Source organism: Pantherophis guttatus, chromosome 9 (genome assembly GCF_059756535.1).
Source record: "Pantherophis guttatus breed Tessera chromosome 9, ASM5975653v1, whole genome shotgun sequence".
Taxonomy (NCBI): Eukaryota; Metazoa; Chordata; class Lepidosauria; order Squamata; family Colubridae; genus Pantherophis; species Pantherophis guttatus.
The window spans coordinates 17,081,406-17,096,271 of record NC_142071.1 but is presented as its reverse complement, the minus strand read 5'-3'; the positions used below and the strand labels follow the sequence as shown (position 1 = coordinate 17,096,271).

The 14,866-nt window shown below is 43.2% G+C and overlaps 1 protein-coding gene across 1 annotated transcript in view; it reads left to right on the top strand.

Annotated features, from left to right (window-relative positions):
- The window catches only part of SLC37A2 (solute carrier family 37 member 2), a 46,017-nt gene extending 31,901 nt beyond the window's left edge, over positions 1–14,116 (top strand). Inside the window, exons 11-19 of the mRNA XM_087875706.1 lie at positions 1,292–1,354; positions 1,910–1,995; positions 2,388–2,436; positions 2,658–2,731; positions 5,396–5,474; positions 7,235–7,332; positions 7,632–7,696; positions 11,426–11,473; positions 11,891–14,116. Coding sequence (XP_087731832.1) covers positions 1,292–1,354; positions 1,910–1,995; positions 2,388–2,436; positions 2,658–2,731; positions 5,396–5,474; positions 7,235–7,332; positions 7,632–7,696; positions 11,426–11,444 — 533 coding nt within the window. The 3' untranslated portion in view covers positions 11,445–11,473; positions 11,891–14,116. The remainder of the gene's footprint in view (positions 1–1,291; positions 1,355–1,909; positions 1,996–2,387; positions 2,437–2,657; positions 2,732–5,395; positions 5,475–7,234; positions 7,333–7,631; positions 7,697–11,425; positions 11,474–11,890) is intronic.
- The last annotated feature ends 750 nt before the right edge of the window (positions 14,117–14,866 follow it).

Below are 14,866 nucleotides of genomic sequence, written 5' to 3'. Positions count from 1 at the left end.
CCCCAACGATGCCCTTGAAGTGATGTCTCGGTATCTGGAGGCCGTGCGGATCTGGATGGGGAGGAACAGGCTCAGGCTCAACCCATCCAAGACCGAGTGGCTGTGGTTTCCGACGTCCCGATATAGTCAGTTGACGCCATCGCTGACTATTGGGGGAGAATCACTGGCCCCCACGGAGAGGGCTCACAAGTTGGGCGTCCTCCTGGACTCACGGCTGTCTTTAGAAGAGCACTTGACGGCCGTGACTGGGAGGATCTTTCATCAGGTTCGCCTGATTCGCCAGTTGCGTCCCTTTCTGGATCGGGACTCCCTACACACAGTCACTCATGCCCTCGTTACCTCCCGCCTGGACTATTGTAACACTCTCTACATGGGGCTCCCCTTGAGGAGCACCCGGAGGCTCCAACTGGCGCAGAGTGCGGCCGCGCGGGTGGTTATGGGAGCAACATGGCGCTCCCGTGTGACACCTCTCCTGCGCGAGCTGCACTGGCTCCCGGTGGTCTTCCAGGTGCGCTTCAAGATTTTGGTTACCACCTTTAGAGCGCTCCATGGCTTAGGACCTGGCTACTTATGGGACCGCCTACTACCACAAACAGCCTCCCACCGGCCGGTACGCTCTCATAGAGAGGGGCTCTTCCAGGTGCCGTCAGCCAAACAATGTCGACTGGCGGCCCCTAGGGGGAGGGCCTTCTCTGTGGGGGCACCTACTATCTGGAACGAGCTCCCCCCGGAGATACGGAGGATCCCGGTTCTGCGTACTTTCTGCCGTGCTTTGAAGACACTCCTATTCCAGCAGGCCGGCCTGGCCTAATTTTTTCCCCTTCTTTTAAATTTTTAAACTCAAATATTAATTTGTTTTAAATTATTGGGAGTTTTAAATTGTCTCGGGCAAAAATTATTTAATTGGGTTTTAATCATGTCTTAACTTTTGTATTTATGTGTTTTATTTCGTGCCTGTTCACTGCCCTGAGTCCTTCGGGAGTAGGGCGGTATACAAATTTAATAAAATGAAAAAAAAAAAAACTCCTAGAATTCTCCAGCCAGCAAAACTGGCTGGGGAGTTCTGGGAGTTGAAGTCCTCCAGGCTTAAAGTTGCCAAGGTTGGAGACCCCTGCTTCAGACCATGTTGGGCTTGCATGAATAGCATTTGTCAGACTTGGCTACTTACTTCAAAACACCTTTCCTACTTTGAATCCTACATATTGCACAGCCCAATAAAGCATGCTGTCTGCCATTGGCTTGTTGACCGCCATTCATTCAGGTTTACTCCTCTTCCTTTCTGTTGTTGCAGCTCGCTTAAGTGCAAAAGAAGCTGGAGATATGTCAACTCTGTTTGATGTTGGTGGCATTATTGGTATGTTGGATTGATTTCCTTGGAGTTTTCTTTCCATTTCTGCATCAGAGTCTAGGAAAGGGGATGACGTTGGTGCTGAGAGTTGACAGTCTAGAGCAAGCATGGGTAGGAAGCATTTGGGTGCAAATTCCACCCAAATAATTTGCAACCTTTGGGTGGCTTCTTCAGTGATTTGTAGATCATGAAGCATTTGTTTGACTCCAAAGTAACAATCATCAAACTCCTTCCCTGCATTTAAATTTAGATTGCTGAAATGAAAGTAGGGCCACCAATCTCGGCTGGAAAAATCTGGGTGAACACTAGATGTCAGCCAGCAATTACACTTTTCTTGTGTTTCTGCTGCTGCTCCATTTCTGCGGGCAGCTGTTGCAGCTCTAGTGGAAAGTAGCTGGAAGGAGGAATAGCTGGAATGAGTTTTTGTGTAAGTGGCCTGGGAGCTCAGTTCTGCCCTGTAAAACAAAATTCTGGACTTTAGTATAGGATCAGCACCTGCCTTCCCCCCAGCTCTTAGGTTTGGCATCTTCTACTGTGAAATCATACCTTTTTGTCCTACAGGGGGCATCGTGGCCGGTCTCATCTCAGACTACACTGGTGGCAGGGCCACCACTTGCTGTGCAATGCTTATCCTGGCAGCTCCCATGGTGAGTATTCCCATATTACCTTCAGGTTCATGGGTTTCTGTATCATTTTGGGAGGAATAACTATGTAAGCAGATTGTTAGCTTCATGTAGTATTCTGGTTGATCATTGATGGAAAAGCCAGTGTTGAATTAAATAAACATTTCACTAGCAGTTTTTATATACTGCAACCTGATTTGTTCCCACAATTGCTTGCTTTTAGCCATGCTGCCTGAAATTCATGGAAAGTTTGAAGAGTCCCAGATATTTTGTGAAGATGGTATTATCAAAAATAACTGGAAATATAAAAAGGGTCTGTTCCCACCACCCGTTTGAGACGGACGCTGTGTTCCAAGTTGCTGGTGCATTTTTCTTTATGGATGAATTCTTACTTGTTGCTTTGCTTTTGGTTCCAGCTCTTTTTGTACAACTACGTTGGCCAAAATGGACTAGGTACATCCATAGGTAAGAATGCATTACTTTCTGGAGATTTTTGCATGTTAACTTCCCAAAAGAAAATCTGGACTGATTCTCACATTACATTGACGTGGAGAGCAATATTTATTGTTTGATCCAGACAGCCTTTTTGTTCATAAACCAAGGACTATGTGTCCTTAGCTGGAAAAAAAACCTGGTTAGGTTGTAGAGCTGACATTCCTCTACTTTCTTTTATGTTTTTTCTTTAGCGATGCTCATTATCTGTGGTGGCCTTGTCAATGGACCCTATGCTCTCATTACAACTGCTGTCTCAGCTGATTTGGTAAGGATGAACTTGTTCTTTATTCACTCCTACTACTTTTTAGCTTGCCATCTGAGTCAACACTGAAAACATGCAACTTCTAATTCACTCAAGTGCAGTTTTGCAGCCCTGCATGTATGCATTGGTGGATTTTTATTTCAGTTTCCCCAGGGGGGAGGCAATATTTTGCACAACTGTAATTTAGTGAATTAAAATGGTAGCCAAACTTCACATACAGTCAGGTCCATAAATATTGGGACATCGACACAATTCTAACATCTTTGGCTCTATACACCACCACAATGGAGTTGGAATGAAACAAACACAATGTGCGTTAACTGCAGACTGTCAGCTTTAATTTGAGGGTATGTACATCCAACTCAGGTGAATGGTGTACGACTTACAGCAGTTTGCATATGTGCCTCCCACTTGTTAAGGGACCAAAAGTAATGGGACAGAATAATAATCATAAATCAAACTTTCCCTTCTTAATACTTGGTTGCAAATCCTTTGCAGTCAATCACAGCCTGAAGTCTGGAACACATAGACATCACCAGACACTGGGTTTCATCCCTGGTGATGCTCTGCCAGGCCTCTACTGCAACTGTCTTCAGTTCCTGCTTGTTCTTGGGGCATTTTCCCTTCAGTTTTGTCTTCAGCAAGTGAAATGCATGCTCAGTGGGATTCAGGTCAGGTGATTGACTTGGCCATTGCATAACATTCCACTTCTGTCCCTTCAAAAACTCTTTGGTTGCTTTTGCAGTATGCTTTGGGTCATTGTCCATCTGCACTGTGAAGTGCCGTCCAATGAGTTCTGCAGCATTTGGCTGAATGTGAACAGATAATATTGCCCGAAACACTTCAGAATTCATCCTGCTGCTTTTGTCAGCAGTCACATCATCAATAAATACAAGAGAACCAGTTCCATTGGCAGCCATACATGCCCATGCCGTGACACTACCACCACCATGCTTCACTGATGAGATGGTATGCTTAGAATCATGAGCAGTTCCTTTCCTTCTCCATACTCTTCTCTTCCCATCACTCTGGTACAAGTTGATCTTGGTCTCATCTGTCCATAGGATCTTGTTCCAGAACTGTGAAGGCTTTGTTAGATGTTGTTTGGCAAACTCTAATCTGGCCTTCCTGTTTTTGAGGCTCACCAATGGTTTACATCTTGTGGTGAACCCTCTGTATTCACTTTGGTGAAGTCTTCTCTTGACTGTTGACTTTGACACACATACACCTACATCCTGGAGAGTGTTCTTGATCTGGCCAACTGTTGTGAAGGGTGTTTTCTTCACCAGGGAAAGAATTCTTCGGTCATCCACCACACTTGTTTTCCATGGTCTCCCAGGTCTTTTGGTGTTGCTGAGCTCACCGGTGCATTCCTTCTTTTTGAGAATGTTTCAAACAGTTGTTTTGGCCACGCCTAATGTTCTTGCTATCTCTCTGATGGGTTTGTTTTGTTTCTTCAGCCTAATGATGGCTTGCTTCACTGATAGTGACAGCTCTTTGGATCTCATCTTGAGAGTTGACAGCAACAGATTCCAAATGCAAATAGCACACTTGAAATGAACTCTGGGCCTTTTATCTGCACATTGTAATTGGGGTAATGAGGGAATATCACACACCTGGCCATGGAACAGCTGAGAAGCCAATTGTCCCATTACTTTTGGTCCCTTAACAAGTGGGAGGCACATATACAAACTGCTGTAAGTCCTACACCGTTCACCTGAGTTGGATGTACAAACCCTCAAATTAAAGCTGACAGTCTGCAGTTAACGCACATTGTGTTTGTTTCATTCCAACTCCATTGTGGTGGTGTATAGAGCCAAAGATGTTAGAATTGTGTCGATGTCCCAATATTTATGGACCTGACTGTACGTGTAATGTGTAGTTCATCCCTCATTTGGCATCAAATGTCAAACACCCTGACTCCTGATATACATCGCTATGCATAAATACCTTGCATTTTCCTCTGCTTTAAAATTTCTGGGCTTGAACAGACTCATTGGAATAAGATTTTACGTGCATAGCACGGTGGTTCATTTATTTGGGCACAGCTAAGACATTTCTTTCCACCCAGTATAAACACGACACCTTGGATCAGTGAATCTCAGGAGAACGGAAATTCTTGGCTTAAAGCAACCCAAAGAAGTTGAAACTTGGAAGGAATTTGAAACTTGGAAGAGAGCTGATTCAAAGCAATTCTATTTATCCGGCAGATATTCTGGAAAGGTTTTCTGATTCTCCCATGGGCCAACCCTTCTCCATAGTAACTGTTCATGTAAAAAAAAAAATCTTTACTCCTCTTTTTGGCTGAAACTGATAAATATCTAGCTGATCTTTATTGCAACAAGAATTGCAATTGTCAGTAGAAGCTGTAGAAGACAACACAGAAAAGCAAAGAAATTACACTATGTACCAAAGAAATTATCAGCCTTAGCAAACTTTTCGCACCCTGAGTCCTTCATATAGGATTCAGAAGGCATTTCTTTGCCAGTCCTGAAGAGTAAACTAAAGCTGTTTTATACCCATGGACAAATCAGGAAGATAAAATGTAAGGTATTTTTGAGCTCTGTGAAATTGCACACGTACCGCACTCATCATAATCTGTTCAAGCACTGTTCAAGTTTTCCTTTGTATTGGTTTATTCATTATTATTATTATTGTCCACTCCAGGGTACTCATGAAAGTCTTCAGGGAAACGCAAAAGCTCTCTCCACAGTCACAGCCATCATTGATGGAACAGGATCTGTAGGTAAGTAGCCAGATGGCTGCCAATTTAATCCTTGATTGCATTTTAAGAATGGTTGGGCTTAGTAAAGATCTCAGTAAAATTGAGGGTTTTTTCATAACAATGAAAAATGGATAGTAACCCTTTCCAAGAGTCTTTTCTTCATACAAGTAGTCCTTGAATTACGACTCAAATTCACAGAACATCAAAACTGGATCATAAATAGCTTTGGGGCTGTCCATAACAGTCATTAAGCAATCGGTTGTAAGTCAAGGACTACCAGTACCTTGCTAATACAATATGATCCATTTTGAGTCTAAATCCGTTCTTATGAATGGCTGGCACAAAGTCTGCATTGTCTGGTCCCAGAAACATTCAAACAGCTGCACATGCAGGGATGTATGTTGACACGCAGACTTGCACCCTTTCTTGCCATTGTGTCTGCATCTGAAAGAATGTTTTGAACACATTATCTTGTCTAGGTGAAGCTATCAAGTAATTCTCTGCATTAAAAATGGCTCTCATGTTTGGATACCACCCAGAAGATTCCCAAAAGCATTTTGCTGTCCATTGTGTTGAATTTATATTTTAGTGACAAAGAAATAAAGGGAGTCTGTAAAATATAAATAAATAAAAATTGTTGGTAGAATATACATTCAACAGAAAAATAGTTTGTTGCGAAAGCGACTGCCTGTGAAGGATCCTGGATTGGGGCTAAGAGGCGAAAGCGGGAGCAGTATGCTCCTTCCAGGGGTGAAATGCTACTGGTTCATACCGGTTTGGGTGAACTGGTAGTAAAAAAAAGCTACCGGTTCAAGTGAAATGGTATTTCCAACGATCAGCTGTGCCACGCGGTTGTAGAAAGATATCCTGCTTTCTAGCGAAGCTAAATCGCGCAGCACAGCTGTTCCCCTCCTCGCTGTTCTACTTACCTTTCCCAAGCCTCCTTTTTCTGCACGAAGTGTGAGTTTGGCATGCATGAGCACAGCGTGTGTTTGGCATGCACCACGCATGCACGGGCAGTGAACTGGTGGCAATCCACGGAGGATTTTACCACTGGCTCCATCACATATTTGGGTAGACCAGGTTGCCCTGATTGACTGCTCTCACCAGAAAAAACATTTTATTGCCCATCATTTCCTTCACAATTCTAGCTAAGGACCTTGTTCCCACCTGGCACTTTTGCAGTGGTGGGTTCCTCCTGGTTTGGTCCGGTTCGGCCGAGCCGGTAGCGGTGACGATATGACGTCACCGAACTAGTTCTCTCCCCCCCCGCCCTCCCACCCCCCCACGTTATTCCTACCTTTTATTTGGTCCCATCCCTAATCTATTTCTGCCTCCTGAGTACCAGCTGATGACTAGAGGGAAAAAAACTGTTTAAACTCTTGCCGCAGGGCTTCAAAGGGCCGTCCTACAGCTGATCAGTGTTAAAAGCAAACAAATGAGTCGGGTTGTAAGTGCGAGGACTGGTCGTAAGTGCGAGGACCTTCCAGAAATGACTCTGACTAGCTAGCCATGCCCACCTAGTCACATGACCTCCAAGCCACACCCACAAAATAAGCCACACCCACAGAACCGGTAGTAAAAAAATTTAGAACCCATCCCTGACTTTATGTTATGGTCTGTAACCACATGCTTGTTACCTCGTTTCTCCTTCTTGCCCTCCTTGGGGACAGTTACTAAGCAAACTACTATCCTGGAATTTGTGGACCATCTACATGACATGAGCTGGACTTTTGTTGGGCTCCTCGGTTGTTGATCTTTTGTGTGATTTCCATTTTCAGGTGCTGCCCTTGGACCTTTGTTAGCAGGTTTGATCTCCAGCTCTGGTTGGGATAATGTCTTCTACATGTTGATTTCAGCTGATATGTTGGCGTGTCTGGTAAGTACCTTTTCAGGAATTTTCTGCTCATACTTAGCAGTCAATTAAATTTGTTTAATTAAATGTGAATGGCAGAAGGTGAATTCTTCTTTCAATTGCACTTTAAAAAAAAACAAATTGGGAACCTGCATCATGAAATGTGGAAAGAAGCTATTAATAGAAGACAGTTGGGTTGGAGGAGCATGAATGCATTATGTTTGTATTAAAATGAACCAGATAAATGTAATCCATTGTAAACTTTTGCTCAGACCTACAAAATTAATGGAAAAAGTAATTTTGAGTATGTCTTCTGCTTTCAGCTCCTTTCACGAGTGGTATTCAAAGAAATTCGAGAATGGTGTGGCTGCTATACAAGAAAAAGAGGGTAAGTGTTTGAAAAAGCCATATTCCAGATGTTGATAACCCGTGTTCCAATCCTTTGGAAAAGTTCCAGTACAAAATTCCCTAGATTTTCAACATTATGAATCTCATTTTGCTTTCTGAATTCATAAACACCTAATCCTAACCCTCTAGCCATGAAATAAACAAAAATCCTCCTCTCCAAACCTGTAATAACCCCTTAACCCAGGGGTCTGCAACCTTAAACACTCAAAAGAGCCATTTGGACCTGTTTCCCACAGAAAACACCGGGAGCCACAAAACCTGGGTGGGCATGGCCAACTCAACATCACTCACTTCCACCAGTCACATGACACCCCCCCCCCCAGTTACGCCTAACCAGCCAGTCATTAGTGCAGAGAACCTGGTTGTTAAAAAACACCGGGAACCACAAAACCCTTCTGACATCTCTCTCTCCCGCTCTCCCCACCTCTCTCTCTGTATCTCTCTCTGTCTCTCTCTCCCCCTTTCTCTATATCTCTCTGTCTCTGCCCTGGCCACTTCTCCACCACCTGCCATCGCCCTTACCTTCTCAGGCCAGGCGAGGAGTGACTGGGAGGGGATGGCAAGGGGCAGGGCCAGCCAGTGGTGGGATCACCCGACAGGGAGCCACAGCAGAGGGCCCAAAGAGCCGCATGTGGCTCCGGAGCCGCAGGTTGCTGACACCTGCCTTAACCTATACCATATGTCCGTGATGGCGAACCTATGGCATGTGTGCCAGAGGTGGCATGCAGTGCCCTCTCTGTGGGCACGTGAGCCATGGCCCCAGTTGAGTTCCACCGTGCATGCGTGCGCGCCTTCCACTGGCCAGCTGGTCTTCAGGTCTCTGCCGCGCATGCATGGGGGGGGCGCATGCATGGGGGCGCATGCATGCGCAGGGGTGCATGCACGGGGCCACGTGCTCATTGCATTTTGAGGGGTTGGGCGCACGTGTGCACGCTTTGGGCACTTGGTCCAGAAAAGGTTAGCAATCACTGCCATATGTTATTATAGCTTTTGTCTGACATTAATTCATCAATAATATTGGATACAAAATAACTTGTGTGAATATATTCACTATTTCTCTCTTCCTACTTAATGGAGAAAAAAATCTGCAAATTTCAAGTATATGATTCCTTGCTGCATTAATTTTCCTTCTATTTTGTGGCCTCTCTGAGTTCAGTGCAGCTGTGGAAGTTCTGTGAGCAAAATATGCTTCTGGTGGCCTATTTATATTTTTAAAATTACAAATGACGCGCTAAAATGGCAGGGAGATTTGAGAAGTTCTGGCCTTTGGAGTGCTGAACTAAATGAGGAAAGAATTTGACCCGTTATAAAGCAGCATTCAGAGAAAGCCATGGCCAACTTTGAAATAAGATGCATGTTTGATAGTAGATTCACACACACACGCACAATGCAGTGATGTCAGATGTACTACTGTATTTTCAACACAAGCTTGAACATGTTGAATTCAGCATAGAACTCACTTGAGTAGGTCTCAATTTTCAGGTTGTTTGTTTTGCTAAACCTATCACTCCAAGCTTGTTGCTCAACGGCTTCATTTTCCTTAAATTCTAAACAGTTTGGGGATGAATGTTAAAAGTCCAGTGGATGGGAGGCAAGAATTTGGGGAAGCGTACTCTAAACCATGCCTATTCTGAGAGGGTGGTCTCCTTTTTTACTAGAAACCCTTAATTAGTTCACCCCGAAATAAATTAATGAATTCAATGAATTTCAACTTGAGGAAACTTCACACAAGACATCTTGGGAAATAATTAGCATTACTGCAGACTTGATTTTGACTGAACAATCATCAGTGTTCCACGATTAAGCTTTGTGTGCTAACAAATTTGTCACCTATCAAAGAATGTTGATTGTTTATTGTCTAGGTGCACAATTGAGATGAATACATTGAGTAATTTAAAACACTGGTTCTCAATTTTGATCCTCCCAAGAAAGGCATGGACAATCTTTATGGAAGACAGTGTCCTAGTTGGATTAGATATTTATACATGGCCAACTTAATTATCAAACTTCCCAATCATGTACTATATATATTCCATTCTTGCTTGGCCTTTGCTTTTCATACTATTTTTCCATCTAATGAACACTAAGGAACTTCAAAAGCCTTCCACATCTTACTAGGTGTATCTGAGGCTCTATATCCTGATCTCCTAATCTTGTTAACATTCAGGGTTCAAACCAGACCACCAAGTGTTTTCCATTCTAGTCGTGTTCCCTATTTTTCCTTAATAATCTGTGGTTACCAGCAGGGGTGGATTCTACTTACCTTTACTACCGGTTTGCAATGGGGCCGTGTGCGTGCGCTTGCTTTGCTCACGCGTGCTTCTGCACTTGCACAGAAGCTTCCTGATGATGTCAGAGTCGGTGGTCGGAGCCGCCCACCGGTTTTACTACCAGTTCTTGTGAACCGGTCTGAACCGGGGGCAACCCACCACTGATTACCAGGCATATTTGGAGACCCGGAGCAGTGGTGGGTTGCTACCAGTTCGCCCCGGTTCGAGCGAACCAGTAGCAGCGGTGGCAGAGGCTCTGCCCACCTGCCCGGACATCATCAAATACGAACTGCGCATGCGTAGAAGCTTCTGCACATGCACAGATGTGGCGCGCACCTGAGCAAAGCGAGCGCACATGCACGAGTGAACCGGTAGCAAAGGTAAGTGAAACCTGCGCCACCAAGGAGCCTTGATGGCGCAGTGGACTAAAGTGCTGTTAAGTAGCACTTAGCTGCCAGCTGCCTGCAATTACTGCGAGTTCAAATCTCACCAGGCTTAAGGTTGACTCAGCCTTCCATCCTTCCGAGATAGGTAAAATGAGGACCTGGATTGTGGGGGCAATAAGCTGACTTTGTATAAAAAGAAGATCGCTTGGGGGGGCCAAAAGCCCTACTAAGCAGGTATATACAAAAGTATGAAGGCTATTGCTTAACGCATTGTAAGCCGCCCTGAGTCTCTGGAGAAGGGCGGCATATAAATCGAACCAATAAATAAATAAACAAATAAATAAATAAACCCACCCCTGATCCGGAGGTGGATTGCAAGTAAAGGGGAAAAAATGAAGAAAGGGAAAAGGAGACTTTTCCAAAACCAGGATCATTCCTTCTTACTCATCAGTGACCTTGCTTTGGCCCATGTTTATTTCTTTCTTATATTTTTATACTGCCTGGTTAAAAAAACAACACATTGCAGTTCCCATCACACTTCTGTCAGCACTCGTTCCCTGAGTCTGTTATTAGAAACAGAGATGGCATGTTGTCCTTCCGTCTTTTTTCAACTGATTTTTGTCCTCAGTCTAAGAGCACCTGATTTAAAGCTACTCCTTAAATCAGGCCATAACTTAACTAAGCAGAGCCCGTTTAATAAGTTATGCCCTGATTTAAAGGGTAGTTTTAAGTTTTGAGAAAGTTTTAAATTAATCCACAAGCAAGGCACCACCAAAAGAAAGACCCTGTCTCTGAGGGTCTCTTGCCTAAGAAAGCCAACAGGTGGAGCTCAAGATCTCTGGCAAACAGGCAAGTTCCTATGAGATGTTGCTTGGGTGAATGTGCCCGGGAGAGACAAGGATCAATGGGAGTTGCCCTTTGCTGGAAACAGTTAGCACAAGCATTGAGAACCACTACTTTACAAGCAAAAAACCCTGCTGAATATCTTCTGCATGCACTTATCCATCTTGCTCCAAGATACCTGGGTCTATTTTATGTTAATTATATTTGCAGGTCAATCACCATTTTTTGAACAGTTATGCTCTGGGGCCATAAATCCCGGTAAGTCTGTTTCACGCCCCTGGTGTACCTTGATAGGTCTCTTGGCTTTTGGTGTCTTTGGTTCCAATCATTAAAGATGTTCTTGACCTTCTCTACACCTTCTTGGAATCTTTTTTCCTAAGTATCTGGTGGTGGAGAAAAATCAAAAGATCTGAGAAAGAGCCTTGCACAATGATTAGAGTTCTTGGGCTTTCTGCAATCTTTTCTTGATAAAGGAAGAACTGAACTTCAAGCTTCTGATATCTTCTTTGCCTGCCTTTTGAATGCTAAGCCTAAAATGCAGGTGTGACTCTTGAATAGGATGTGTGAGTGGCACTGTTTGGCCTTGGTTGGGATCCTAAGAGGTTCTCCCAAGGTCTTTCTCACATACCATCTGAGCTGATGAGGTTTCTAATTGTATCCTCTTGTGTGTTGCAGCTTTAAAGAATTCTGATGTGGTCTGCCTGGCCATAGGAGTCCACCGAGGCAAGAAGAAACAGCATTGCCAAGGGGGTTGGTATGTTGCCCTCCACCCACGCATGAGGGATGAATTAATGACACTCCAATGTGCTCCAGAGACAAAACTCTCCTACAAAAAAGCTAGCCAGGTCAATCACTGGCTTCACTTTCGGTTTTTTAAAATGATTGACGGTAGAAAGCAGGTGAAAAAATACAATAAGAGAAAAAGAAAGCATATTTGGGATCCAGTTGAAGTCCCCAGACATTTGTTTCTCTATCAGTTGCCAGATGCATTCCATTTTGTTTTTACTATTAAAAACAGAGAACCAGTCCAGGGTTCATTTCTCCACCTGGAGGAAGAAAAAGCTTCAGTCCTCTTGTAATGGCTGCTTCTTCCACAGTCCTATTGTTCATTTCTGGAGGTGTTTTTATTTTATGCAAAACCACTGCCAAGTTTGTTAAATTTGAATTACAAGAACAACCCAGGGAAAAGAGGTTTCCTCTTAGGCCAAACATTTTTATTTTTATTTTTACTAAAAGTTGTATGTTAATGATAGCTATTTCTACTACAAGGACATGAAGTTCAATGTAAAATAATACCACGAGCAGAGGCCGTCCCAGGGTGACCTCAGAATGGCGCTAATAAACCATCCTTAAACTCAGAAAGCAAAACTTGTGTTGCAGAGGTGAATAACATTTGTGAGGAAAAGGCTGGTGAGTTTCAAAAAATGAGACATGGCCAAGCATTTTTTGTTGTTGTTGAACCTGCAAATTTAAGGGACATCTCGGACAAAGGAAACAACAAGCCACTTCCACAACTCTGTCAGAAGACCAAATCATGTCTCCTATAATCCTTGAAATATCTTCAACTGGAAAGCCAATGGGAGGCTAATGCAATGATTTCTTCTTACTGAAAGGAGGCTCCTTTAGAAGAAATGTTCAATATTCTAACCTCCCTTACTTATAATTGGCCAGTTGCAATTGGACTTGCAAAAAGACTTCTTGGACCAACTGGATCTAATTTGGGTAGACAGGAATGAAAACAACCCATCTTCATTGAGCCAGACTTGAGACTTTGTGCGTCTAATCTCTTTTTTCATATTTCACACCAACATAAGAGAGCTGCTGCTCTTGATGCAGGCAACTTGGCCAACACATATTTTGCTGTAAGCTCTGTTTACCCCAGTTGTCTCAGGGCAAATAATTACAGTGGATGTCAAAATATTCACATTGGATGTTTGGAAGAATAGTCAGATCAGCAGAATGGGGGTTTCATGCTGATCTGGGATATACCACATTCCTCTGGGGATATGCCACATTCCTCTGTGGATGTGTTTGAGTTTGTTGAAGGTGGCCTCCAGGGTAAAACACCTGTCTTCAGATCCTCCGTTGCAGAGATTCCTTAAGCGTTAGGTGTGAAGGAATGCCCCCCATTCTGCTTTTGTTAAACCTTGTCATCTAATGTTGTCATCCAATGGGAAAGAGTTTTTCTTCCCTGGAGAAGAAAATGCTACTGAAATTCTCCTAGGGAATTAATACAGGGTGCTTTCATTTAACTCAGTTATCAATTGGCCAGGGATGTGTTTTGTCTTTCATTAAGTACAGTCGTATTTTCAGTGGACTTTAAATGGTTCAGTCCAGTTTCTATTGCATCTCTTCCTTTAAGTGGTGCCCTCCAGCTCTCTGATTTATCTCAAATCACAACGGAAGGCCTCATGAAGGGAATTTCATCCACCCTTCCAAATTAGGATTTTTTCCCCAGATTAGTGAAGTCAACCAAGGAAACTGTAGAGGGATCAAAAGAGCAGTGTCTGTGAAGTTCAGAAGAGAGTAAGTTCAACAGTGCCAAGTCAAATTGGAAAGTATTTCAGCCAAATAAGAAATATCATGAACTCCACTAGCAAAAGTTTGTGTCATAACAACTCTTATAGGCTTTAGATCAGAGGTATCCAACCTTAGCAACTTTAAGATCTGTGAACTTCAACTCCCAGAATTCCCCAGCCAGCTATGGAAGAATTTTGGGAATTGAAGTCCACAAGTCTTAAAAGTTGCTAAGATTGGACACCCCTGCTTTAGATTAATATGAAGCTCTGGATAGTTTATATAATGTTTACCATCTTGTATGTAGAAGAACTTGCTAGTGATGAAATCTTGTGATGTACTAGTTCCATTCGTGTAACCAGTAAAGACTCGCCATGAATTTTATTTATACCTGTAGCCTACTTTGTTCGGGTTTGCGGAGGTATGACACTAATGGACAGGTCTAAAGTAGGCCAGACTCATTCCTTAACTTGTCTGTGTATTTCAACTTTTAATCTTAGTGGTCTGATTTATAGGTCATACCAAACCTGTCATTGGTTTGGTTTGGGCATAGCATTTGAATTGAATCCTGTAATTGCTTCAGAAGCCATGGTTAAACAAACAGTGGCTTATTGGGACTAAGACTGTAGCCATCTCAGCTGCTTGATTTCTACAGTGAGCAGTTCCAGCCACCATTGATAACATGGTAATAGTGAATTGTAAACAGTCCCTGGACTTGCCTCTGAGTTATCCAACCCTTCTCTTTTTTTTGTTCTGAATGTCTGTTTAGCTCCTTAAATACCACTGGATATCCCCTAACCCTTTGTTATGTATTATATACATTTTATAAGAGAAAGTTTCTTTAAAGGAGAGTTGGAATACTCTAGCTGAAGTGCCATTTATATGATGGCTACCACCCCATCAGGGTGAATCTAAGTATAAATAACAGATTAACAGAGTTGGAAGGGACCTTGTAGGTCATCTAGTCTAACCCCCCACCCAAGCAGGAGACTCTACACCATTTTTGACAGATGGCAATCCAGTCTCTTCTTGAAACCTTTCCGTGATGAAGCTCCCACAACTTCTGAAGGCAACTTCTGTTCCATTGTTCTCACTGTCAGAACATTTCTCCTTATTTCTAGTATTCTCCCCATC